At 34.9% G+C, this 27990-nt stretch overlaps 1 protein-coding gene across 4 annotated transcripts in view; it reads right to left on the bottom strand.

Moving 5' to 3' along the window:
• Positions 1–27990, bottom strand: part of ATP8B4 (ATPase phospholipid transporting 8B4 (putative)) — a 243207-nt gene that overhangs the window by 60029 nt on the left and 155188 nt on the right. For all 4 annotated transcript variants that reach the window (XM_025472826.3, XM_025472825.3, XM_025472827.3 and 1 more), the window contains 6 exons: positions 23323–23411; positions 22332–22528; positions 16748–16956; positions 13665–13708; positions 9397–9562; positions 1574–1762 (listed from right to left, as the gene is read on the bottom strand). In XM_025472826.3, the coding sequence (XP_025328611.3) occupies positions 1574–1762; positions 9397–9562; positions 13665–13708; positions 16748–16956; positions 22332–22528; positions 23323–23411 (894 nt within the window). The remainder of the gene's footprint in view (positions 1–1573; positions 1763–9396; positions 9563–13664; positions 13709–16747; positions 16957–22331; positions 22529–23322; positions 23412–27990) is intronic.

The raw sequence follows: 27990 nt of genomic DNA on the forward strand, positions 1-27990 counted from the left end.
TGACTGATGCTGGGGAAAAGCCAAAAGTTTCCCTGTGTAGCAATTTTAGGTTTTTGTCAACACCCTCATAGCAAAGAGAAGCTAGTTCTAGGCCAACCCAACATTAGTAACACCTCCCCTGAAGCTGTAAATAGAAGATTACTCTTGCTGATACATCATTAGACCAACGCCTAGAGCAGCATATGTGCTCTTCAGCAGCACCATTGAGGACTGCCTACAGCATATTGTCAAAAAAATAAATATAAACATACTCAGATGATGTTTGCTTTTTACCTGCTGAGAACAATATCCCATGGCTAGTTTCCCATAGTTACAAATCAAAACCCAACCATATATACACGTTTTCCATAGTAGAAACCCATTTAATATGATGATCAGGATATTTATAAGTTACAAAGCATTGAATTAAATCTTATTTAACAAACATTTAAAGAAAAGCTACTATATGTCAAGCTCTGTGCTGGGCCTTGGGGATTTTTAAATAACTAAAACACAGTACTGCCCTCAGAGAGCATATACTCTAACAACTGGGAAGGTCATGAGTATCATGGGGCTGGTATCACACTGGTGTTATGAACAAGGTGCCCTGAGGAACAAAGGAGAATGTGGTTATTTAGAGAGTAGAATAAGAATTGACAGAACAGGTGACATTTAAATTGGACATTTCCAGCTTAGTAGAAGCTTTCCAAGAAGAGAGTCCTAATTAGGGGAAATAGCACACACAAAGGGTAAAAGTACACAATGCATGCTGGAATGGCAAGACGTAGTGAAGTTTGGGAAGTTTGGGAAGTAGAAGAAGAGTAAATTGAGGTTAGATTGTAAATAATCTTGAATGCTCTGGTAAGAATGTTACCCTCTAAGTTCTAGGGAGCCACCAAAGATTTTATGTAGGTGATGGCAAAATCAGGCCAATGTTTTAGAAAGAATACCCTGGTATCAGCACAGAGCATTATTTTAAGGGGAAATGGTTTTGAAGATATTGCAATAATACAGACAAGTAGTGAAACACTGGGAAACACCCCTAGGAAACACAGTGAGTAGTTTTTGTGGATCTATTAATTCTCTGTGTCTCAGTTTTGTTATCTTTAAAATGGGCCTAACAATAATAGTACCTACCTTATAGAATTGCTGTGACAATTAAATCAATTAATTCATGAGGAGCATCTACAATAGTGCTGGACTCAATAAGCACCTGTTATACATTACTTATACTTATTACTGCAATATTGAAGCTAAGTTGAATATGAAAGAAGTTCATAAAGCCACAAAAATAATCACAACTCTCAGTACATAAACCAATAGTGAAATCATTCTTGAGAAGCAGCAATACAACAAGTACTATCAAATGATCAGGGACACCTGGGTGGCTCAGTTGGTTAAGCACCTGCCTTGGGCTCAGGTCATGATTTCCGGGTCCTGGAATCAAGCTCCGAGTTGGGCTCCCTGCTCAGCAGAGAGTCTGCTTCTCCCTCTCTCTCTGCCTGCCACTCGCTTGTTTTCACTCTCTCTCTCTAATAAATAAAGATCTTTACCAAAAAAATCAAACATAATCTCAGCTACCAGCCAGCCATACCTATGACAGACATCCTTTTTCTGATATTGTTGAAGTCCAAGAAGGCAAGCAGTTGGTAAGTCACCAGTGTTCCCAATTCTTCTACTGTTATTGTCTCTGGGGTGCGAGACTTAAAAATGAACCCAAAATTTCTTGCAGCAGTCACTAAAGCCCCTTCATCAGGAGACTGAACTTGGTAAATCAGCTGTCCTAAAAGAAAAGAAACCATTGTATTAAATAGTAACAAAAAAATTCTATTAAACATAAAAGGAAAAGAAATAGATGCATTAATACTGAGAATAATTGGGATGCCTGGGTGGCTTAGTGGTTAAGCATCTGTATCCGGCTTAGGGCATGATCCTGGAGTCCCAGAATCTGGTCCCACATCAGGCTCCCTGCATGGAGCCTGCTTCTTCTTCTACCTATGTCTTCCTCTCTCTTGCTGTGTCTCTCATAAATAAATAAATAAATAAATAAATAAATAAATAAATAAATAAATAAATAAAATCAATCTTTAAAAAAATACTGAGACTAATCTCTAACATTCACAGAATGCCAATACTAATGCCAACTCATTCTATAATACCCACCCAAGTGTTAGATCCAGAAATCAGAAATTTTCTACTTGCCAACAAGCTGGACTAAATGTCTATTCTGTGGGATACCACAGGATATCACACATACCACCATCACAGCCTTTGTCATCTTACACGAAAATATCCATTTCTGCATCTGCTTCTCCACAATGCTGAAAGTTTCTCAGGTCAGAAGTTATATCTTTGTATTTTCAGTGATGAGATATGCAATGGGAGTTTCACAAACTAAAACACTCAATATATATTAACCCACATAATCATCATGGAAAGCCTTGAGGTAGGGATTATTAAAATTATGACTACCATTTTATACCATTGACCCTATGACTATAGAGAGTATATGGTTTTTGCAAGATCACACAGCCAAAGAGTGATGGAGCAGATATTCCAGATTCCACTTTAGTCGGCTACTAATGATCATTTTATGAGAATGCATACAAGCAACCCCTTGAAATGTAAGAAATCAAACTGGTGTGTTCATTCTTGATGCTTGATATTGTGAATGTATCAGACTAGGAATTAGAGGGGAGAAGAGAAAAAAGGATGTGATAAGCCAAAAAAATAATTAAAAAACCATAAAAATACAGCATGTATAAGCTAAAGCCTTCTATATAAAATTATCTTTGTAAAAATACATTAGAAAAAGTAGACAGAATTATATCCATACTTACTGACTTAGAGTAATGCCCAAGATACATTCTTTAAAAAATGTTGCATATTAATGTACACACCATGATTCCTTTTCATTAAAAACAAATAAACCACCTACCTATTACATGTATTCCTATGAATTCATATTCATTCACATTCACCTATTACATGGTGAAATAATGCACACCAAATGTTATCATTGGTTACTAACACTGTAGGGGTGAGATTGAAGGAGTTAATGGAAGAAATTATTAGCTTTGGCTTTATAAACTTTGTACCGTGTGGTTTCCCTTTATATAGGCATAAATTAATTTTAAAATTCAAAAAGGGAAAAGAATTAAAGCAATTATTTGATTTACCTATGAAACAATATAACTGCCACTTCCGGCAACACAGTAAACTAGGTGCCGGGACCAACTTCCCTGCTACAAACAACTACAGATTCTATATAAAACATTATAATACTTTTAAATACATCCATGAAAGATGTACTGGGAAGAAAACAAGAATTGTTCAGGTCAAAGACAGGAAAGAAATACAAAGAATAAAAGAAGACAGCTTTTGCCTTGAAGGCCCTTTCTGAACCAGAACTTGATCATTGGTTTCCAGCCTCTAAGGGTTCATATATATTTGTACATTATCTAAGTGGCTTGAAAAAAAAATCAAACTGAAAATTTAGTTTAACGTGTTTCTGTGTTAGAACATTGACTAAAGCAAAGCAAGTCCTCTCTGGAGGAACCAGCCTTCACCTGAGGACCCAAAGAATTTCTAAAAACAAACTTCCAAGTAAAATGGTTATCTCACAGTAAAAATCATTAAAATCTCAATAAATAGGACACAATGAGAATCAACAGAACAGAAAGAATATTACTGCAAAAACTTCAGATATTGGAATTATTAGAAATAACACACCCAAAGGTGCCTGGGTGGCTCAGTTGGCTAAGCATCTGCTTTCAGCTCAGGTCATGATCCTAGGACCCTAGGATGAGCCCTGCATTGGGTTCCCTGCTCAGTGGAAAGCCGGCTTCCCACTCTCCCTTTGCCCCTTCCCTTACTTGTGTTTGCTCTCTCTCTCTCTCTCTGTCAAATTAATAAATAAAGCCTTATTTTAAAAAAGCAGAAATAGCACACACAAATACTTAATAAAATAAAAGAGAGGCATAAAATTAAGCAGACTTGATAAAGAACCAAAGAACTAAAAATTAAAAGCTGCAAATTAGATATTACTAGAGAAAGAAGTCATGTACTAGGGGGAAAATGGAGAAAATTCCAGAATATATCCCAGAAAGACAGAGGAAGGGAAAAATGAGAGACTTGTTAAAAAAAAAAAAAAACACAGAGAATGGAGTGAAAATATCTGACACTGAACATCTAATATGAAAATAGAAAATGAGTCAGAGACAATGCTTGAAGAAATACATGGCCAAGGAAACTCCAGAAATGATGAATGCCATCTTTCAATCAGATTCAAGAATCTCAATGAATTCCAAGCAATATATTAAAAAAAAACAAAAAAAAAACAAAACGCATTCCTATATTGAGAACACAGAAGAAGAAATCTTAAAAGTAGCCAGGGAGATAAGATTGATGACTTCCAAGCCACAGTTGGATTAACAGCTGACTATACAGTAACAGAAATAGTAGTAGGATATAGTGGAGTACCTTCAATGTGTTGAGAGAAAATTATCACCTTAAATTTCTGCACACAGCAAAATCTTCAATAATAAGAATATAATATTGTTGTTTTTCAAAGTTTTTGAAAGCTTACTATAAGAAACTTATAAGAAATTCTAAAGAATAATACAGTTTCTGTCAACAGAAGAACAGAGATGGGACAAGCATTGAAAAGCATAAAAATTAGTAAGTATAGAGGATAAATCTAAGGAAATACTGACCATAAAAACAAGAAAAACATCTTGTGGCATTAAAAAAGAAAATTAAATTAAATTAAAAAAGAAAATATATGATGAGAGAACTACATAAGCCCTCCTATAGGGTTGACTAATGTTGAAGAGTTCTAAAGTCTTTGTTTTGTTTGAAAGAAGGCTTAGGCTTGATACGTTCATTATGCTAAAATTTCTAGGCTAGCCACTAGCCACTAAAATACAAATAAGGATTCCAAAGGAGCAGAAGTAAAAATGGACTAAATCCATGAGAGGAAAAAAAAAGAGGAGACTAAGACAAAAAATGGGGCAAATATAAAATACAAAATACGATGGTAGAAATAAACTAAATGTATCAATAATTATATATTAAATACTTAAAATCTAAATATATCAATGATCAATAAAGGTAATGGACTATATTTGCTGCTTAATTTTTAGTTCTATCAAACTATTCTTTTTAAATGTCAAAAATTATTCCATTCACCAAAAAAATGTGTCTAAAACACAAAAGTAGATTAGCAGGACGAAATAGAGGGAAAATAAAAACAATGTAAATACTAATAAAAGCAAAACATCTATAACTATATTCGTATCAGTCAAGATAAACTTTAAGGCAAAAATATTACTAGATTTACTAGCGATAAAGAGGATCAATGTATACTGATACAAGTTTTAATTTAAAGAGACATAAATGTAAATAAGTATCTAACTAATAACATGACCTTAAAACATAAAAAGCAAACCTAGACACAGCTACAAATAGAAATAGACAAAGGTACTGTTATAGTTGATGATTTTAACCTACTCATTAATTGTGAAATCAAGTACTCAAAATAATCCACAGAGGGGTAAAAGATTGAAGAATTCAATCAATAAACATTACCTAATGGATATATTTAGAACCCAGGACCTAATAACTGTAGAATGTACATTCATTTCAAGCATACATGAAACTTTTATGGAAACTGACTACATACCAGGCTGTAAGGCAAGCCTCAAAAAATTTTAAAGGATTTATATAATGAGTCATTAAGAAAAAGAATTCTAAATTTTTTATCTCTTTAATTGCAATACGCAAAAATAGAAAAAAATCCTATTAAAAACTTTTGTACTTTCTTTCCACTTTCCTGCTTATGAGATTTCATCCTGGAGAAGGAAATGAAAATGTCAACTTCTCCAAATGACTTATTTATGAAGCAGCATATATTTAAAACAAAAGTGATAGCTTCAATTATAAATTATAAATTATACAATCATAAATTTTAAGTTTGTTAGATTTGGGTTCTATTATTTTCCATAATTAACACTTCTATAAGAAAACTTTGTTTTTCAAGGTAATTTAACATATGGATTTAAACTATGTCTCTGTAATTAAAGTTTTAAAAGGAGAGCAAAATAATTCTCCCCAACTCAGTGATGTAATCCTTCACTTAGAATTTTATGTCTTAAAGGGAGAGATAGAAATAGCTTAAAGGATATATACATCCACCTCTCTTCACTTCAAAATGCCTTTATATGGCCAGGATATTAACCAATACCCACTAAAATGGGAAAAATTTAAGAATGATAATACTAATGTTGGCAAGGATGTCAAGGTACAGAACTCTCATACACTGATGGTGGGATTTATAAAATGATACAACCATGTGTATCATGGTGGGCAGTTTCTTATAAAGTTAAACATATACTATGATCTGGCAATTTCTATTCCTAGGTGTTTACCAAAACAAATCTGTTAAATATTTTTTTAAAGACATAAAAATGATTATGGCAGCTTTACTCATAATAGCCCAAAGCTGGAAACAACCCAAATATGCATAAACAGAGGACTAGAAAAGAAAATTATGGTACACTCGCATAATGTAATATTACATAGCAATAAAAAAGAATGAACTATTGATTGACACAACAAAATGGATGAATGACAAAAACACATGTGTGAGGAACACCTGGGTGGCTCAGTCCATCAAGCATCCAACTCGTGTTTCGGCTCATGTCATGATCTCAGGGTCATGAGATTAACCCCCGCTTCAGGCTCTGTGCTCATATTGGAGTCTGCCTGAGATTCTCTCTCTCTCTCTCCGCCCCTCCTCCTGCTCACCCCCTCTAAAAAAAAATGAATAAATCAATCTTTTTTTTAAAAATTACATTGTGTGAAAGAAGTCAGACAAAAGAATATATATTATACGATTCCATTTATATGAAGTACAAAATAGTCAAAATTCATCTCTGATGATAGAAATCATAGCAGTGGCTGGCTGGGCAGGGGTTGGGATTGTGGACTGAAAAGGGACAAGAGTAATCACTCTGAAGTGATAGAAAAGATTTAAACCTTGTTGGGGGTTACATGGATGTATATAATTGTCCAAACTCATCAAGCAACATACATAAGATCTGGGTGTTTTATTGCATTTAATTATATCACATCATGAAAACATTTTAAATGGTACTAGAAAAGAAGAATGAATGCTATCAGTAAACTAGATAAAAAGTAGATTTGACCAATGAAGAGAAAAACTTCAGAGCATTTGCAAAAGGAAATGAATACAGAAGTAAGAGAAATCCCAAGAAGATTCTCGAGACTCAGAATCAGAGGAGAGAAGTGCTCTCAGGAACATCATTAGTAAAATTAGTTGAAGAATTCTGCTCAGCACTCCAGGCCATTTGAGCTCCTCCTTCCGCCAGCTTACTCTGAACAGGTTCAGTGACAGTTGCCTCCAGAACAAAACCTTGAAAATGTTCTTCTACACAAAGTGTATAGTCCACTTAAGGAAACCTCAAAGATTTGAGTGCTGCAGCTGGAGACCAAAACTGAGGAGCCTGAATATGGCTTCATAATTCCACAAGGTGGGGATCCCTAGGTGGCCCAGCGGTTTGGTGCCTGCCTTCGGCCCAGGGCGTGGTCCTGGATTCCCGAGATCTAGTCCCACATCGGGCTCCCAGCATGGAGCCTGCTTCTCCCTCTGCATGTGTCTCTGCCCCTCTGTCTCTCTCTCTCTCTCTCTGTCTCTCCTGAATAAATAAATAAAATCTTTTTTTTTTAAAAAAAAAAGAAGAAGTATTCCACAAGGATAAGAGAGAGAAAATGAGGGAAAGGAACCCAATGATTGACATTTTGTTCCAGGCCAGTACAACCCTCTTTCAAGTGGAAGTTTTGACACAGACTGAAAAAGTAAGATAGTTAACCCCAGATACGGTATGAATTCCTGGAGGGAGGAACCCCATACTCAGAAAATGAGCTGAGCTATGTATTCTATGTCTCTCTCACAATTTGGGGAGATTGGCCACTGTAATCAAAATCTACATTCACCGAGGGACAAACAGGGATTCTCAAATACAAATACAAGAATAAGCAACCACAAGTCATCAAACATTTGAGAACATGAAAGTTAGACACAGGATTCAAAAAACAACATTCTATAAAATGGAAAATCATAGAGGAAACAAAAGAAAAGTTCAAATTAAGAATAATTAAGATCCTCAAAGAGCTCTAAGATGGTATAAAACATTAAAATAAAAACAGATTGCTATTAAAATAAAACAGTTTTGGAAAGGAAATATACTCAAAGGCAAAGATAAAAGAAACTTAAAGGCATTGTGATATCCTCAGATAAAAATATAATTAATCACTGGCCTTATAAATAAAATTATATGAATCCTCACAGCAATTAAAACTGGGGGAATGAGCTAATCCAGTATCATCGAGGACAAAACTATGGCTTGAATGTAATCACAAGAAGGAAAAAAATTATATATATAGAAAAAATACAAGTGTATGTATATACATATATATACACACACATATATAGGACATACATATTACAGTCAACAGTTTTTATATATTTCACTTTTGAGTTGAAATTACTTGGATGGTAATTTTTACTCACTCACTGGTATAAGAAAGAAATAAAACTTGTAAATGCAATGGGCTCCAGTTGGATCAACTGGAGTAAAAAGCTGATTCACTATACCATTATCTACATGCCTCCTCACTTCAATAGTAAAGTGGCCCAGCTGATTTTGTTTTATTCTATGAACTCTGGGCTCTAAACAACCATCTAATAGTGTGAGGACTTGTTCATGATGGGGACTAAGAGCCTTCTACTTTTTTTTCATTTAAATTCAATTTGCCAACATATAGTACATCATTAGTTTCAGATGCTGGTTTCCAGTAATTCATCAGTAGCATATAACACCCAGTGCTCATCATATTACTATCAGTGTACATCTATCCTCATTACTGAGAAAGCTCGTTCCTTCTAAGCATATGCCTGATTATCATCTGCATCTATTAGATGTTCGTGTTAAACGAGAGCTAAACACAACAATGTTATTTTCCTATTTGTCCTGGCTACTGGGAAGCTCACAGTCAAATATGGTGCTCAATTATAAGAAAGATCTCATCCCCTTTTACTGGCACATCAGGGCCCTTGTCTTTCCATTACTCCTATTTCTCTTCTTTTTCTCTCCTTTTCAATCTCTCCATAATTTTTGGAAAACACTCAGAATATAAATAAATATAAAGAAAAGCTGGTGATAAGTAAACCCCTGAAGCAATGCATATTTTTAATTAGAACATCCTTCTAAATCCGAATATTTTATTTTTTTTTTTATTTTTTTATTTTTTTTTTTTTAAATCCGAATATTTTAAATAAAGTATCCTTCTGATATAAACAGTAAGGCTTACCACTGAGACACAGTTTGTACTTACCTGCACTATTTTCCTCCGACATTACAGTGTGGCAAAGGGCAAGTAACCTAAGAAATTCGTACACCTTGGAATCCCCCAGTTTAATGGATTCCATCAGACGGTGGTCAAAGAACTGAAATGTTCTATCTGCTTGAGGATTGACTGAGAAATCCACAGGCTCATTTTTCTGTAGGAGAACAATAGAAAAAAAAAAACTATACACCTCCTTTGAACAATAATCTCTTAAAATTCAAAAATACACCCGCTACATATTTTTAGTGTTTGTGTGATTTTTCAGTCTCAAACATCTGGCACTACGAATGGCTTTCTGTTTCTTCATTACTATTAAATATTATCTTCTCATTTCAGAGCCAAGCACCAAAACAATGACCCTTCCAAGAGCATAAGGAAAAAAATACCCAATGGCTGAATAGATCCTTAAATACTTACTACAACTCAACATACAAAGAAGCCCTTAAAATGATGTTTTTTTTCAAAACCTACTCAATGGCAAAACCTAGCCTGACTTGAATTCATCTTGGCAGTAATATCTGACCTAGTACTATATGTGTCTAATTATAGATTTTTTAGTCCACTTACTTTGAATTAATATTTTCTAATAAAAAATATTATTATTACAGTGTACTTTCTCCGATCTCTCTGGAGATACTGTGTAATATAATGATAGGATTAAAATTGGGATCTTAAAGAGATATTTGCACTCACATGTTCACTGCAGCATTATTTGCAATAGCCAAGAGGTAGAAACAACATAAATATCCAACAAAAAATGAATGAATAAAGAATATGTCGTATACAGATACAATGGAATACTACCCAGCCATAAAGAAAGAAGAAAATCCTGTCTTTATGCCATAACATGAATGAACCTTGAAGGCACATGTTAGGTAAAATAAGTCAGTCACAAAACAACAATGACTGCATCATTCTACTTTTATGAGGTACCAAAATAGTAAAACTCATAGAAACAGAAAGTAGAATGGTTGTTTCCAGGGGCTGGCGGAATGGGGAAATGGAGAGGTGCTGTTGAATGAGTATAGAGTTTCCATCATGCAAAATGAGATAGTCCTAGAGATCTGCTGTGCAACATCATAAGAATTGTTAATAACAGTTTACTGTACACTTAAAAATGTTTTGAGTAAAAAAAGAAAAAGCATGATAAAAGAAATAGGGTAGAACAAAATAATGGAAGATGATTCAATAATAAGATCCCCATTAATTCACTGACTTCTGGAAAGCACCGAATGTACTTCTAAAAGTTTATTACTCAAAGCGCTAGTCCTGTGATAATGTCTTTCCAAAAAACAGCTGATGGGAAAATACTTTTTATGTATACTTTGTCTTGAAACCTATAGGATCATAGAGACTTATTTAATCATTGCTTTGTTTATGTATGAAATTTTGAAAAATACTGCATTAGAGGAAAAAATGATGAATTCACTAGAAAGAGTAAAATACACATTGACCTTAGACTTCCCTGAAATCCCAGGGAAGAAACTGTGATTCCCTGAAATCGCAAGGTAGAAACTGACTCAAAGAGATTATAGCCAATCAAGCTATCATACAAGTATAAAGTTAGCATATAGTTCTTGTTTGTTACGAACCCTTCTTGAAACTAGAGGATGAACTTCATCCAAATAAGAGATCATTGAAAAAGCAATTAGTAAAGGGTAAGTTAAGGGTAAGCACTAAATTTCTTTAACTGAAGGACTAAGTCTAAGAGAAATAAAGAGATTAGATTGCCAAAACAAAATGTACATATTGTATACCTTGACTATGCAAGATGAAAAGACAGTTAAAAAACTGGAAGATAGGGGATCCCTGGGTGACACAGCAGTTTGGCGCCTGCCTTTGGCCCAGGGCGCGATCCTGGAAACCCGGGATCGAATCCCACATCAGGCTCCCGGTGCATGGAGCCTGCTTCTCCCTCTGCCTATGTCTCTGCCTCTCTCTCTCTCTCTCTGTGACTATCATAAAAAAAAAAAAAAAAAAAAAAAAAACCCTGGAAGATACGGATTTCCTCATTTTATTATTTGAAGGTTAGACAATATCATTTAAAGTTTCAAATCAACTGGGCAGCTCTGGTGGCTCAGTGGTTTAGTGCCTCCTTCAGCCCAGGGCATGATCCTGGAGACCCGGGATCAAGTCTCACATCAGGCTCCCTGCATGGAGCCTGCTTCTTCCTCTGCCTGTGTCTCTGCCTCTCTCTCTGTGTCTCTCATGAATAAATAAATAAAATCTTTAAAAAAGAAAAAAATAAAGTTTCAAATCAACTAATAAAAATCTATATATATTTAGGGTTTTTTTAAAGAAAAATATAAAAATAGTAAGGAAATATGAGGGAAAGGAAGAGAAATATAATTTCATCATTGTTCATATTAGGAAATTAATAGACACTGACTTAAAAAATATGGAGAATATTATATAAACTCTTGAAAGTATATGGTAGAAAAACAATGAAATACTTTAAACATTATAAGAAATTTTGCACACATACAGAAAAAAGAAAACATATAAAGAATTATTAAACAAAAGTCTACTATTGTTGGACACAAAGTACAACCTAAAATATTAGAACCAAGACAACATATAGGTCTATGTACATGGCCCAAACTCAGTTATTAAAAGATTGGAATGCAAAGAAAACTCCAATCCTATGCTGTACAAAAAAGACACATAAAGTCATTTAGAAACACAGAAAATAATAGGTGGGTACATGCAAATAAAATAAACCAGGACTTCTGACATTAATATCAAATAAGGTTGAATTCAGGCTACAAAGAATTAAATGAGTCAAAGGAGAGCAGTTTTAATGTAATATTTATTTTGTAATTCAAAATAAAAATGTAACCACTATGAATATCAATTTACCCCCATATAGCATCAATACTTGTAAAACAAAGATTTCCGGCAATATAAGAACTGTATATATATAGAGAGAGAGAAAGGGATTTTTCAGAATACTTTAATTACCCTCTTATGCCAATAGGTGATAGAGATAAAAGATAATAATGTAATAGAAGACCTAAATATGAGTGCCTGCCTTCAGCCCAGGGCATGATCCTGGAGTCCTGGGATCGAGTCCCACGTCAGGCTCCCTGCATGGAGCCTGCTTCTCCCTCTGCCTGCCTCTCTCTCTCTCTCTCTCTCTCTCTCTCTCTGTCTCTCATGAATAAATAAATAAAATCTTAAAAAAAAGAAGACCTAAATAATATAATTTACAATGTAGAACTGACATCTAGCTAAATTTATACCTTGAAAACAGAATACACATAAGCTTTCTTTTTAAGAAGCCTAGAACACTGACAACAACTGACTGTATTAAGCCACAAAGAAACTACTATAAATTCCAAAAAAGTAGAAACAATGCAAATCTTTTATTAAAAGTACAATAAAGTTAGGGGGGAACCTCTCTCACTTGGGAATTTTAAAACTCTTCCTTAAAAACCTGTGTTTCAATGTGGATATTCAAATTGATATGACAAAAATAAAATTAGTTTAATAAACTACAGGCCAAATCTATGTGGTAAACTTAAAGTATTCAGAGAAAAATTAAGAACCATAAATATTTGTATAAAAAGAGGGGAAAATAAAATTAATAAGCATCCAAGTATAAAGTTAGAAAAATTAAAAACAAAAGAGAAACTCAGAGAATGGAAAAAGAAGGCATTAATAAAAATAAAATCAGGGGTGCCTGGGTGGCTCAGTGGTTGAGCATCTACTTTTGGCTCAGGTCGTGATCCCGGGGTCCTGGGATCGAGTCTAGCATCAGGATCCCCACAGGGAGCCTGCTTCTCTCTCTGCCTATGTCTCTGCCTCTCTCTCTGTTTCTCTCATGAATAAATAAATAAAATATTTTTTTAAAAATAAAAGCAGACTTTTGATTAAAACACAGGAAAATATATACAAATAATAAATAAAAGCAATAGCTACACTTTTTTGTATAAGGGGGCAACTTTTTAATGTAATCAAGATAGAAAAGGAAAAAGACAAACAAAAATAAGAAATGATTTTTTTAAATAGCCACAAAAAGAAAATTAAGAGGATCATAAGAGACATCTTTACTCAACTTTAAGGCAAAGATCATTTTGATGTTATATCTAGAGACCTCGATAGGAGGGATTTTGAACCATATGAATCTATTCTTTTAATGTTATTTATTAAATATTTCATCTGGTCACAGTGGAAATCAGTCCTCCAGGAACTCATCATTTTAAAAACACATGTACAATTTGAAATTAAAAGAATGAAATTTATCATCTCCACACCTTAGTCATATGTGTTTTCTGACCCATGTCATCATGAACTTCACCTGCCAAAACAAAAATTGAGAATAATAAGTGAAATTAAAAATGCATTTAGACATTTAATTTTAAGAAATACATTTATTAAAGCACTATTACTAAATGGCATTATGAGTTCAAATGTAGACTTTTTAGGAGTGGTTTCAAACTGTAAACCTAGACATAGTGACTAACCCAGAGAAATATCCATGTTTGCCCAAGATAGAACTAAAATGCAGTTGCATTAACACAAAATATAAACTCACAATCATGTTCTTCTTAAATTTTATCATTCTGTTGTTATATTATCTACGATGTTTGCCAGAGGCAAATTTTTGTTTTCCACTTTATTCCCACTATTGGGGCATCCAAAATGACATCCTAGGCAGAGCAATTCTCACCAATGCTAGAGCCTGGTAAGTATATCTCTGTCTTGGTTTGGACCAGATACATCTGTGTAATATCAAGGTCAAATTAGCATGTAAGCGTTAAACAATATCAGTGCCCCCCCCTCCCTGCCCACGAAGAAAGCATAACAACTATGTGTCAAATATTTAAAAATAACTTTTCTTAGTATAAAGCCAATGGGTGCTTATTATAGATAAATTGGAAAATACAAGATGTTTACAGTAGAAAATAAAAATTACTAATTGTCCCACCTGCTAGGGATAGCCAGTATTTATGGAATTTCATTCATGTTGATTGTGTGTGTGTATGCCTGTATTTATCATAGTGTTCAAAAATGTCTGGTTCCTTTTGTCTTAACCCAAGTGTGAGAATTTCTCTGGTTCATTAAAAGTTCTTTGTGAAACTAATTTTGAATGGTTGTATAATAGCTTCAAAGGATAATTTATTTTAGCTTTCCCCTCTTCAGAAGCTTTTAAGATTTTTCTAATTTTTACTTAGCATTCGAAGATTTAATGCCATTTGCTAAGACGATATTTCTTGAAATGATAATAAGAGTTCCTTGCATCAATCCTGTGCCAGGCGCTTGTATTATCACTCATCTTCATAACAAACTTGCAAGTTGAAGATTTTTACTCCTATTCTATAAGTGAGGGAAATCCATGAGAAGTTAACTAAACTGAAGCTAAAAAGTCAGCCTAAGCATGTTTCTGAATCCAAGTCTCTCTCTTTTCACTACACAATGCTATAACCAAGAAAAGCCCCTGATGAATTAGGTATTTGCTGTTTTTCTGGAGCACTGGACTAAACCTGGACCACTGTGTGACTGCTGAGTGGGCAGAGTCTCTGAGCCAGGGAATGAAACTCACCATCTTTCTGGAATTTAAATCTCAAACACAAACTCACTGGCCTTATGCTCCAGTCATTGTGCCATAGGCAGTAACTCATAACTGATAGAAATAAAGTTGTGCTTTCTTGTAAAATGTGCCCCCACTCTCTGCGCAAGGAACAGTGCTTATAAAACTGATGATGGAAGGGAAGAAAAGTTAAAGAAGTCAAAGAAAATAAAAGTTCTGAGCTAGAAGATTTACATAAATCAGAAGGGAATGCCAAATTTTCCCAAGGCTAGATCTATGATATAAACAAGAATAACCTATAGGAAAACAAGAAAATGTGACTGTTAAACATTCTGTGATTGCCTTAGTAAGCATATATTTTAATGACATCATAAATGCATTATAAATTATAATGGTATTTAGAGTAAGGATCTAAAGGGTTTAGTTAAAGTTTTCAGTTCTGTATTTTACTACGGAAATTACAAGCCATATGGGATCTGGAAATTTGCAAAGATCTGGGGATATACATACTTTGTGAAAATCAAGGGCCTCCTCTAAAAATACTCCTGTGACAAACATCACTACAAATAAATCCTGGTCCACGTGTCTGATAATTTCCATAGCATCATTTCCTAGAAGTGATATTATTATTATCAATATGTGCCATTACAAAAAGAATCCAAAAGGTCCTCCAAATTAAAAATATCTCTAATACTCTAAAAATTTCCCATTTAAACTACTCTTTGGGTTAAGCTAGTATTTTTAGAAAGCCTCTGAAAATAATGTCAAAAGGAAATTTTAGAGCAAATATTTTACCTATGAGTAATTATAATAGTAATATGGGAAGTGCACAATGTAACCTGTGGGCTTATGGAAGTCCAGGTTGAGAATTATCTGGTTCACTCCAAGAAACGGGGGAGGTCGAGCAGAGGAGAGGTAGTTTATAGGGTTCAGAGTAACAAAGGGATGTCAAAAGGCAGGAGAGTACAAAAATCAACTTCTTATATTTCTTAATTCTGTTCAAGATCAAATCTTACTTTAAAATATTTGGCAATGTGTGAACTTTCTAATCAGGAGACAAAGGGAAGTTTTCCCTCTGTCTGATGCTTCTTGAGATTTCTGTACTAAAAATCTGGGCACTCAGAGTCCAGTGAAGCGAGATCAGGAATCCAGAGATACCCAACAGAAACCTTCTGCTGAGCTCCAATGCTTTCAGCAAAAGAACTGTCTGCTAACTGGCCAAAATCAGGGTGACAAGGGTCACATATAAATAGAATGCTTGAAAATCCTAATACAGAGCAAATATCCTGACAAAAAGCAAATAAACAAGAATTAGATATTAATGAAATAGCTTGTCTGGCCACTCAAAGTAGCCCTGTGCTGTGTGAATTCTTAGGAATGAATTGTGAATTCTTACAAATACAGACCCTAACATCAATTCCAGAGCTATTAGGAAGCAAGTATGAAACACTGCTTTTACTGAGCTAATTCAAGTTACAAGAATTTGTCCTCCCGGGGATATGGGTCTATTAACACCACAGAGCACAATCACACAAGTTGGAACACCAAAAGGAACCTCAGACAATATCATATCTAACCCCTATCTCTACCCATGAATGGTAACAAATCCAAAATTTCATCTAAATTATTCAACATTCATTGAACAAATATTTAGTGAGTGTTTATTATATACCGAGCACTGTGTTAGATGCTGGTGGTACCCATATTAATAAGAAGGCCCGCAATAAATGGTTTGGTTTCTTAAAATAGGATTGCTTATGTTTTTAAGGACTACTAACAATAAGAAAGAGAAACTATTTCTCTTACCATAGATTTTCCCATTAATGGAACATTTTTTAAAAGTCATGATATTTTGAGTAAGGGTTCCTGTTTTGTCGGAGAAAATGTATTCAATCTGGCCCAGTTCTTCATTGAGAGTGGTTGTCCGAGCTTCCGCAGGTGTGGATTTTCCAGAGTAATACATCCGCCGATCCCAGTTTATAAAATAACTGTGTCCCAAACGAATTACTTCCATACTTCATCCACGAAAATGGAGAAAAAGAAATGCTCCATCAACTTCAAAACACACAAAGCTTTCCAAAGTAAGAAGTCAATCAAAGTCTTCTGAGTATAGGGGAAAATGTGGATGCTCTGTCCCCAGGTCCTAGTGACCTTCAGAAGCATCTCAGCAGAGTTGGATCATAAACCTGTAACTCCATGAAAAAATAGACTGACTTTGCATAAAATCTTGGGGAGTGCTCCATGACTCACCATTTATATTAAACAGGCCCAGTGGAGATTTCTTGTATAGACTAAGTTGACATTTCTCTTATATTTTAGGAGAAACTATGATTAAAGATGTTTGTCAGAAAGAAGATCTAAAGAGATGTGGTATTGAGGGCTTTCTAACACATTATTTGATGTGGCTTCACTTTGCCAAAAGAGGTAGAAGCAGTATCCCTGTAAAGCACTAAGCAAACCATAACAGATACTGAGTAAATCTCAATATAGTAATCACTGTTGTTATATTACTTTGCCCCTTTGCTAGAAAAAGAGCACTGTCTCATGATCCAGTGGTAATTTATGACTTTCAAACTCTAGAAGTGGAATTTCTGTGGCCAAAGGTATGAACTTTTAAAATCTTTGTCATATGTAAGGCTAAATCAATTTCCAAAACAATTAACAATGTCAGTTTCTGCAGATTACTGAAAATTATCATTTACTATATATAATATATACACATATATATATCATACAAATGTTACCAACCTATCACTTGTCTTTTAGTTTTGTTTACATTATTTTTGACAGGAAGAAGTTTTCTTTTTAACTGATCAAATTTACCAATAGTTTATAGTTTCTGTTTTGGGAATTTTACTTGGATAGATTTTCTCTATGCCAAGATTATATATACAGACATCTATATTTTTCTCCTAGCTATTTACTGAATTTTCCACATTTAATTCCTTATCACAGTTGGAATTTTTATAACTATGATGTATGTATGAGATGCTAATTTTAATTTTTACGAGGCTTTTTCATCACCCTTTATTGAACAACAAATCCTTTCTTTACTATGTTGGGATGCTTCCATGTCACATATAAATTATTTTCCTCACTAGAATCTACTTTAGGATTTTAGCTTTATTCCTTAATATGTCATTTAATGCACCTTTCATTTTCCTTATTGCAGTTTTATAAAATTTGGCAATATCTGGGAGGATATAAAAGAATGCTTATTCTCCTTTTTTTTAACAATTCTTAGCTGTAATCACTCCTTTATTCTTGCTGATAGAATCAATGTCTTCATTTAAGCAAACTTTAGGATTAATATATCAGCTTTCTCATAAAACTTATTTGAGACTTAAATTAAGTCTACATTAAACTTGCAATTATTGGAAAAGAACTGGTATTTTAATATATAAATGCAACTTCAAGGAGAAGAATAAATCTTTCCAGTAATTCAATTTTGAAAAGTACTTCTATTGGTAAAGAGATTTAGTTTTAGTTTTGATTTGGCTTTGTTTTTCAGATAGGTCCACACCATAGCTTGATAGATGTGTTTCTGGACATTGTACCTTTTCATTGACAGATCACTGTTTAAATTATTTTTGCACTAAAGGAGAGCTCTTTGAATATTAAAAGCTTTTTCTAATATTAAAAAATGCTATTATGTCACAAAATCAGACATTTAACTGAATTATCTTACTAAGAGCCTCACAGAATTATTCTTTAGGATTTCCTAGGTCTATAATCACATTGTCTATGCTCTTTCTTTCTAATATGGGTTATTACAGTTTCAGGTTCATGTCTTCTGTCCATTGATATTTTGGCTACATGTCTTAGTACACTAACAAAGTCATCCAGAAGAGTATAACACAGTAATGACAATAGCAGGGACCTATGGCTTATTTCTGACCTTAATGGGAATTAAGCCTTGGTTTTCTCACCTATAAAGTGAGAACGTTAACAGTTGCCTGATTATGCTAACTCTGAACATTTGTCTCCTTGATGACAAAAGATGATACCAAATCCTTTCTAGGCATCGCATTCTGTGCTCCTATTATTTCCCTCCCCCAAAATGGTATGATGCCAGTTCATTTTCGAACAATTTAAATTGTTAAATTGTTTTTTTCACCTAACTAAAAAACTAAAAAAATCACACTATAACTCTGTAGAATCCTACAATATAGAAATAAATAGGTCATATTCTACATTTGTTTCCTCCACACACACACTTCCTTGCAAATTCTTTGCTAGCTTTTCTATATCAGCTTTGTTTTCCTTATTCCATTCACTCAAAAAACATTAGCACTTACAGTAGACCAGGCACAGTGCTTTACCTGTCATATACAATCTGTTATTGTTGAATGAATGAATCCTGACCTTCTATTCCCTAATTTCACCAGTAAGGACATTAAGACCTATAAGGTAAGTGACTAACCCAAGGTCACACAAATAATTAACCACAGAGCCAAAACAAGAATTCAGGCATTTGGTAAAGCCAATGCAGACCTGACCTTAAGAACGGCATTATGCAGTTAGCTGTATAAGCAATTTGAAGCTTTCATCTATCTGAAAGTGAGATAGGTCGCTGAAAACTCAAAGCATAATAAATGGAACAACATTTGATCTTTCTGTATTACACTTCAAACCAATGGAAGTATTGTAAATTAATTTGAATTCTTAGATCTTAAAATAGTCTGTAGAGAGGAAGGATATCCTTTTTGTTTGGGAAAGAAGATTTAGGAGAGTCATAGTGGTACATTCAGCTCTCTGTCTTATAATAGCAGAGAAAAGGAGACAAATGTTCAGAATTAGCATCATCAAGTGCTTAGTGTTTTCTGTCTGACTGCTCAAAGAGCAGGGCTTATGTTTCTGCCTAATTCTGTGGCTAAACAAGCGATGTAGAAATGAGCTTCTTTTGCTTTGGAAAAAAAGACACCCAAAATCTAATTCCTTGGGAGTACATGGCTGCATTTCTTATGATGATGTATTGAAAAAAAGTAGCTGAGTATGCTTGAATACTACAGATAAACTGGCAGCATATAAATATTCTACAAACAACAACATCCTTTGCTCACGTGGAATTGTTAACCATTCAAAGCAAATTCAACACTTTTTATCCTCAACTGACATATAGTCCTAATTTATTCTTTGTACCTACTTGAAAACCTAGAGGAAGCTTTTACAAAAGACTTTCTCTCCAAACAGAAATACCTAGAGGTTCTCTTCTTATGTCTCAGGCTTTAGGATTGAGCAACCAGAAATTCCTTGGAATGCTCTTCCCCTCATGTTGAGATCAGAGTCATTGCTCTTGTTTGGTAAGGGGAAAGTTCACATTTACCCTCACCATTACTATGCCTTACCAAACACATACAGAACTCTACACTCCTTTTTTTTTTCTCTTGATGTCTTCACTGAGTAATAAACCAGACACAGCTTAGGGAGGGAGGAAAAACACTGTACCAGGTGTCAGAAGACTTGAGTTCGGATGCTGGTTCTATCCCTAATTAGCCCCATGAGCCTGAGCAAATCATCTCATTTCTGAAAGAAGCTGGGCAATAACTACTTCATCAGGTTGTTGGGAAACATAAGTAAGGTAAAGTATATGAAAGCACTTTCAATAATATATAAAATGTTATCTGGAGTAAGGTGGTATCATTTGGCACCAAAAGGAACTCAGAAACCAATTATTTTACTCCTGCCATTTTACTGATCAGCACATGGTTCATAGGCAAACTAAGCCACAGAGAAGCTAAATGCTTTCTTCAAGGTCATAAAGTTATTCGTGGTCATGCCAAGACCAGAATCTGGGTTTAGATTATTCCAATTGGGTTATCTTTTCACCACCGCAGGGGACACAGTAAGAGAAAAAGGAATGGGTTAAACTAGGAAGCTAGCCTTGACCTCTACAACATCAATCTTTCAAAGCATTAAATGAAAAATGACAATGCACTTCAAAGAAAGAGTATACACAGAATATACTTCCTTCGTGAGGACATATGAAACTGCACATGTGCAGATGGTAAGCCACTATGAGCATTTATTGTTCATTTAGGACATAAAAGGCAAGCTATAAAAGCTGACCATAGCTCTTCTGGCAAAGAGCAGGATTTACTACAGACTTTAAAACTGAATACAAGCATGAGAGGTCCTCAGAATCAAAGATGAGCCAGTAGGATACAGTTTAAATAGAGCCTGATCTGACCACAGCCCCCGAAGGCTCAGAGCAATTTGTGGTGTTGTGGCCACATGCCACTACTTCAAGTCAGTTTCCCACAACTTGACATTTCAGTTTCCTGACTGCTATCCAAAACAAGGGTGGATTTGTGCATTGAACTTCCCTTGCTTCATCATAGTTAGGATTTTGGAAAGAGAGAAATAGAAGCTTGTAAAAATTAGTGGGGATTTAGAGCTGGTAACTTTTTTTGTATTGTTAAAATACTGGTGATGAGGAATGTCAAACAACCAAGTCTCATCTTGGCTCCAGTGTCTTTGCGATTGTCTGGCTCAGTCTTGGTAGGATTAGGATAAAAAATATCTCAGGTATACACTATAGGGCCAACTTCTAAGCCTTATCAAATACACATAAATATACATACATATGTGCATATAAAGACATGTGTGTGGGGTGTGTGTGTGTGTGTGTGTGTGTGTGTAGAGACAGAGAGAGGGAGATCATTTTAGCTCTAATTTGTGAGACCAAATCTAGAAATGACAGATCGTGTTGCAGTGGGAGTTACAATTCATACTTCTTATCTAACAATGGACAAGTACTACCAACTATATATTTCAACTTCTTTATCTGATAGTTACTAATAATAGGAAAATTTAACATTCATTAAGCTCTTTCAATGTGTCAGACATTCTTTTAAAAGCTTTACAGTCTGTTTACTCTTCAGAGAATCCTATTAAGTATTTCATTACTTTTAAAATTGGAAACTGAGGCACTGAAAGGTGAAATAACTTGCCCAAGGTTATGGAGCTACTCAGTGGTAGAATAGAATGCAAATCCAGGTATCTGGAGACAGACTAGTAACAGGGAGGCATCATCACAATAGATCTCCCCAAATATTCTTCTGCTTCTTACCCAATATCAACCCAATTCTAACTGATCGGGTTGTATGAGATACTGTAGTCCATGTATTCCAAAGAATAACATTCCTAAGAAACCGAATCAAATCAAGAAGAAAATAAAATGCATTTATTATAATTGAAAATGCAAAAGTTAAACAGATTAAGCAGTTTAGTTGCCTCATTTGTAACAGATGTAGCAGATCATAAGCAGTTAGAGCAAGACATCTACCTCACTGTTGTAATTTTAAACAAAAATGATTACAGACCATGATCATGCACAGCAAAGTCTTTTGACAAAGTGGCTTATCTAAAATATAAACTCTCATCTTACCTCACATATAGTGAAATGGGTACAACTGTATTGAGAATAATAATATATGACCAAAATGTTAAGAATCCTGAGAACACAGGGTTCTTCCTTCCTTCCTTCCAAAAGAGGAAAGTTCTGAATTGGTCTCCAACTTGATTCTCCCAGATTGAATTTCCTATTGCAAGAATAATTCCCAAGCATACCAGAAACCCAAAAATCTGAAATGAGAGTACAAGTCTGGTTAAGCAATATTACACAAAAGTCAGTTAACACAGTCAGATGCACAACATGAGAAGGCATAAGATTAACTGACAAAAGGGTAGGATGCAAGGGATAGTCAACTGTTCTTGGTAAATGGATGGTAGAAAAAAATCATTTCAAAAAATGTAGAAGAGAAAAAAAATTCAGAGGAAAGAGATAATCCTGGGCTAAGAAGATTTTAGAAGCTTTCATAAAGGAGGAAAACTGTGACCTGGGCCTTAGAAGATTAATAAGCAGAAACAGCTACACAATTTGTGGAGCCCAGTGCAAAATGAAAATACAGGACATCTTGTTCAAAAATTACTGATAATTTCTACATGGCAACACCAAATCAATAAGCCAAGCATGGGGCTCTTCTGAGTGGGCAATCTGTATAATTGCACAAGTCACCGTCCTGTGAAGCCAGCTCCATCCATAAGTAATATAGAGAGGATGTAAGCAAAGGTAAGATAACAAAGGGACCAAACTACCTTAAAAATTATGTTTTCTTTCTTAAAAATGAACACATGGAATTCCAAGACCATGACTGCCTCCATAAGCACTACCCTACCTCTCATGAGAAATTCTACCAGTGGTTGAGAAATCAATCTAGAAAGTAGAGGGCAATATAACTGGGCTCCAGATACAAATCCCCAAATACAGATTCCACAAGGAGAATAAAGATATCTGAAAGAATTCACAGCAAAATATGAGAAATATATTAAGATAACAATGACTAGTGATTACACCTAATTTTATTATAGTATCTTACCCATAGAACTAGAGTATTCAGCAGTCTATCAATGCTTGTCCTCTTAAGCTTTGTCTTACCACTGTTCTGTATTAATTTAGTGTCAGGACCTGCCAAAAAAAATTAAATAGCAACTTTAAAATGATTTGATGATGTATTATTATTATCATTATTATTATTTCTTAACATGTCAAATGTTCCTGTTTCTCAAAATAATATAATTTCTATTAAGAACAGGGGCCATGATTAAGTTGTACACGAATTTCAAGTGGTAGCTTAACAACAACCCTGGAGACTACAAGAGAATTAGTCTCCTTAGAATAAGACAAACCCAGATAGAACCTATAGCTGAAAGGTTTGAAAAATGCTATTTTTCAAAAAGCTCCGTATGGATTGCTTGTAGTTGAAGGAGTGAAAGGTAACAAAGTGAGGAATAACTTGGGATGTTAAAAAGAATGCAGTAGTAAACACAATTCAGAACACTGAGACCAAAAATGGAAAGTTGAAATCAGAAATCAAATTCTGGATCTGTTTCCCAAAAAGATCTGAGATGCCTTTAACTAGAATAACTGTGAATAATACATCAGCAAGTAAGTTAAACCTTTATTGTGTATTGCATGCTGTGTGTGTAATATACACTTTTTGTAAGGGCAAGAATTGTCTTAAATCTTACATTAGCTTTATTTCAGGTAAATACATTAACTCATATTTCCTAAGTCTCTTGCTCAAATAATTCTAAGAATATCACTAACTGCTTTAGAGGTAGACAGCTAAATGATTAACAAAAGAGAATAGTAGAATATACTGCTAAGGAAATTCTGAGTGGACAGAGAAGATGCTAAATGGAAGCAATTAAGCTTTAATTATATCTGATACCTCTAGTGGTCATCTCTACATAGTCTTCCCATTATTATCATCAATCTATGTAGCCACTGAATATAGGAGAAAGGAGAATTAAAAGAATTAAAGGAGAGAGGCACACATAAAATTTTATGCCATTCTAAAAGTTAGGAAAAGTTAAAAAAAATAAAAGGGAAAAGATGGGCACATCCTTAGAAGACTTTCATGTACTTAAAAGACAAATGGGAGCAAAAATTAGGGTCTCATAAAATTCAATCTGGAGTTGGAAATTGTACCCCAGTGTCCTATTCCCAACTACTTCTTTGTAAAGGAGACCACCCACATTTTCTCAGAATTGTTTATTAAAATCATATGGATACTGAGGGTGGGAAGTATTTCTTGTATAGTAAAGATCACAAACAGCAAATAAAGTTTGTGATTAGTAAAAGCGAAAATGCTGACAGACCAGTTTTGTGATAAAAAATATATATTTCTTATGCATATATACACACAGAGCAGCAAAGAATACACTTAAGAGGCTTTTAAGCATTTATTTAAATATATCAATAGATACTGATTCACACATCTCTTCTTCCCCTTGAATTTTCTGCAGCTTTTGTTTCCTCATCTCCTACTTATTACTCGACCTAGTTTCAGATCTAGTATTATCATCAATACCCTCCATGCCTTCTTTGACCTGTCAGCAGCTGTTGACAATGACTATTCCATCCTTTTGAAACACACTCTTCCCTTAGCAGCTGTAATACAATGTTCTGCTTTTTCTCCAACCTCTTTGTGAAATCCTTTTCTTCCGAGATGCTCACCTCTCTCTACATAGCCACTAAGCACCGCGATTCCTTAACACTCACTCAGGCATAGGCCATCTTCTCTTGTTTTCTGAATCCATTTTGCCTGAGAAATCTCATCTAAGACCACAGCTCCAATTACCATCTATAGACCACATGTAAATTTCCAGCACAGACTGCTCCTCTGAACTCTAAAATCATATATTTAATCACCTATATGTCATCTTCATCTAGATTCTTCTAAGGCCCCTCAAGAGCCCTGGCCCAGCCCAGCTTGTGATCTTCCCCTAGGGTTCCCTGCGCCAATGAATGGCACCTCCCTCCATCCAGTTGTGAAAGCTGAGAGAAGCCTAGGATTCTAGTCTATCTCCATGACTCCCACCCTAGGCCAAAGTACCATTTTCTCTCAATTGGACTATGGTAAAAGTCTAGTAGCTTTGTCTCCCTGCATCCACTCTGCTCCCAACTTTAATGAATATTTTTCTCCTCCCCAACCCCAATCATACACTCTTACAGGAACCTACTATTTACCAACTTTACAAATACTGTAGGCAATAAGGATCTTTTCAGATTTCACACATATACACACATACCATCTGTTTGAAAAACTTACAATGGCTTCCCAATGTTCTTAGGATAAAGACCAAAGTTCTGGATACAGACCACAAGGTCCTTGGATGATCTAAGTCCTAACTACATCTCCAGTAACATATTCAACTATATCCTCCATGTTCTCCTACCTCATACTGGCCTTCTGAAGTTTTTTACCTCACCATCCTCAGTCCTGGCCCAGGGCCTTTGTCACAATGTGACTTTTAACTAGCTTGCTCCTTCTCTCATATCCCTCCATTATATCTCTTGTGAGCCCATGTTCTTTTTTTTTTTTTTTAAGAGTACTTATCTCAGTTTGAGATTATATATTCATTACTATAATTATCTGAGATTAAGTTCTCTTACTCCTACCAGAGTCAAAACCACATGAGTGAATGGACAGCATTTGTTTTTGCTCACATTCTTAATCAGGAATGAATAAGAAGTATAGTATCTATCACATAGTAGGCACTCAATAAACAACCATTTAATAAATCTATTAAGCACCTGATATGTCTTAAGCAATGTGCATATGTGCTTTTCATCTATTATCTCAGCTAATACTTAAAACAGTCCAAGTAATTAGGTATTATCATCCTTAATTCACTAATAATGAAACAAGCTTAAAGTATTTAACTTGCCTGAGCTTTCTTGTCTAGTATCAGAAGCAGAATTCAAATCCAGATACGTCTAACTCAGAATCTCTTTGTTCTTTACCACCATTTTTAAAACTATATGAAATACTCCATTAATTCATTAATTCACTGACTCATTCAATTAATGTGTATTTAAGGCTATGACTCACTCAGATTCCAAACAGGAAATAGATGATGCACTGAACAAGGATAACTGGAGAAAAAAATTTTTTCTAAAGGGACTCTTTGCAAAAGTGTTGGTGGGGGTGAAATAACCAAAGGCTTAGAAGCAAACAGAAGGTTTCTCTACCTAAGGTAGAAGGGAAGGATGATGGGAGGAAGTGGTTACTGGACCCTAAAGGACATATAGAGTTTCCAGCCTTTAAGAAAGAGTGACTTTAGGTTGAGAAACCTAGTCAACCTGAAGTGACTCCATAGGGAGGAAGTCTAGGGGAATAAATACCTTGATCTCAATGTTCTTTCTCCTTTTGATCTCTTTCCAGGGATCCCCAATGACAGAGCGTAACTATCAATCAAAATTCAAGGAAATTTAATAGTGTAAACCTGACAAATCAGCCTCCCAAGCAGAAAGAAGAGTGAAAGAAAGGTGACAGTAGATCTGCAGGGGCAAATGGAAGACATCCAGCAAAAATCTACTGTGCACCAAAATGGTGCTGACTACTATGGGTTCCTTAAATAAATAAGACTCCTCCACTCAGAAACAAGACTTCCTCCTCTCTTGGGTGAAAGAAAAGCTATTACCAGGGAGGCATAGCCTAGCTGTTAACGTATATTAGACCCTCACAAGTAAAGTAAACCATTTCTGTGTCAATTATATTCCTTACACAATCCTTAGTGATAATTATATCCAAGGTAATATAGAAAGAATAGTTTATTAACTATTCATTTTGGGTAACTTTCATAAGGTCTAAGCATTCACCTGGAACCAGTTCCTCAAATTAAGAGTTCTTAAAATTCAGGGGTTCTGAGACTCTCATCTGTTCAAATCTAACACTGACCAAACCAACCATCCCTCTGCCTGTCACTATTCTAGTTTTCTATTAATATTCATGCCCAGACTAAAGTCAATGCAGACATTCTCTGCTTTACAAATATCTGCCTCATGAAGAACATCCAGGCATATCACAAAAGAGGATAGTTCCCCACTCTCGCCTACCAAGGTCCAAAGAGCAGTACATCAGACCAATGTGCAGTCTATGGAGCAGACAATGCACTCAGAATTGATGTTGGATGGAAGAAGCCAGGAAGTAAGGAAAGTAACATTTGTCAAGCATCCTCTTCCATATATATGCATTGTCTCCCTAAGCCTTTATAGTGACTCTCTAATGTACTCATTACCCCATGTTACAGCAGAAGAAACTAAAGCTTAGGAAGTTTAAGTAACTGAGGCTTAACATCCTACAGCTGGTAAACAAATCTGATCCCAGCTCTGTCCAACCCTAATTCTGTGAGTTTTCTGTTATTACTTCTTGGGGGCAGACCTGTTCAACTTATCACCCACTTCTTTCTAGGTAGGTGCATTTCCTCAGAGCAAAACTTATGAAGGAAAACTTGGCTTCTGAGTGGCTCACAGCATCTGTCCTAGCATAACATTCTGTAACTGAACCATAGTCCTGAATTAGTCATTCCAAACAAGTTCACAAAAATGCAAACAAAACTTTGGGCTCTAGTTCATTCCTAGGATAAAGCCCCCCGACTTCTCTGATGACAGGGAGCAAACCAGGACAGTCCTTCTCATTAAGATACCTTCCAGAAGTCTCTCTTTCATTAATGTGGGAAGATAAAAAGAGGGTAAT

The sequence above is a fragment of the Canis lupus genome, chromosome 30 (assembly GCF_003254725.2).
Source record: "Canis lupus dingo isolate Sandy chromosome 30, ASM325472v2, whole genome shotgun sequence".
Classification (NCBI taxonomy): domain Eukaryota; kingdom Metazoa; phylum Chordata; class Mammalia; order Carnivora; family Canidae; genus Canis; species Canis lupus.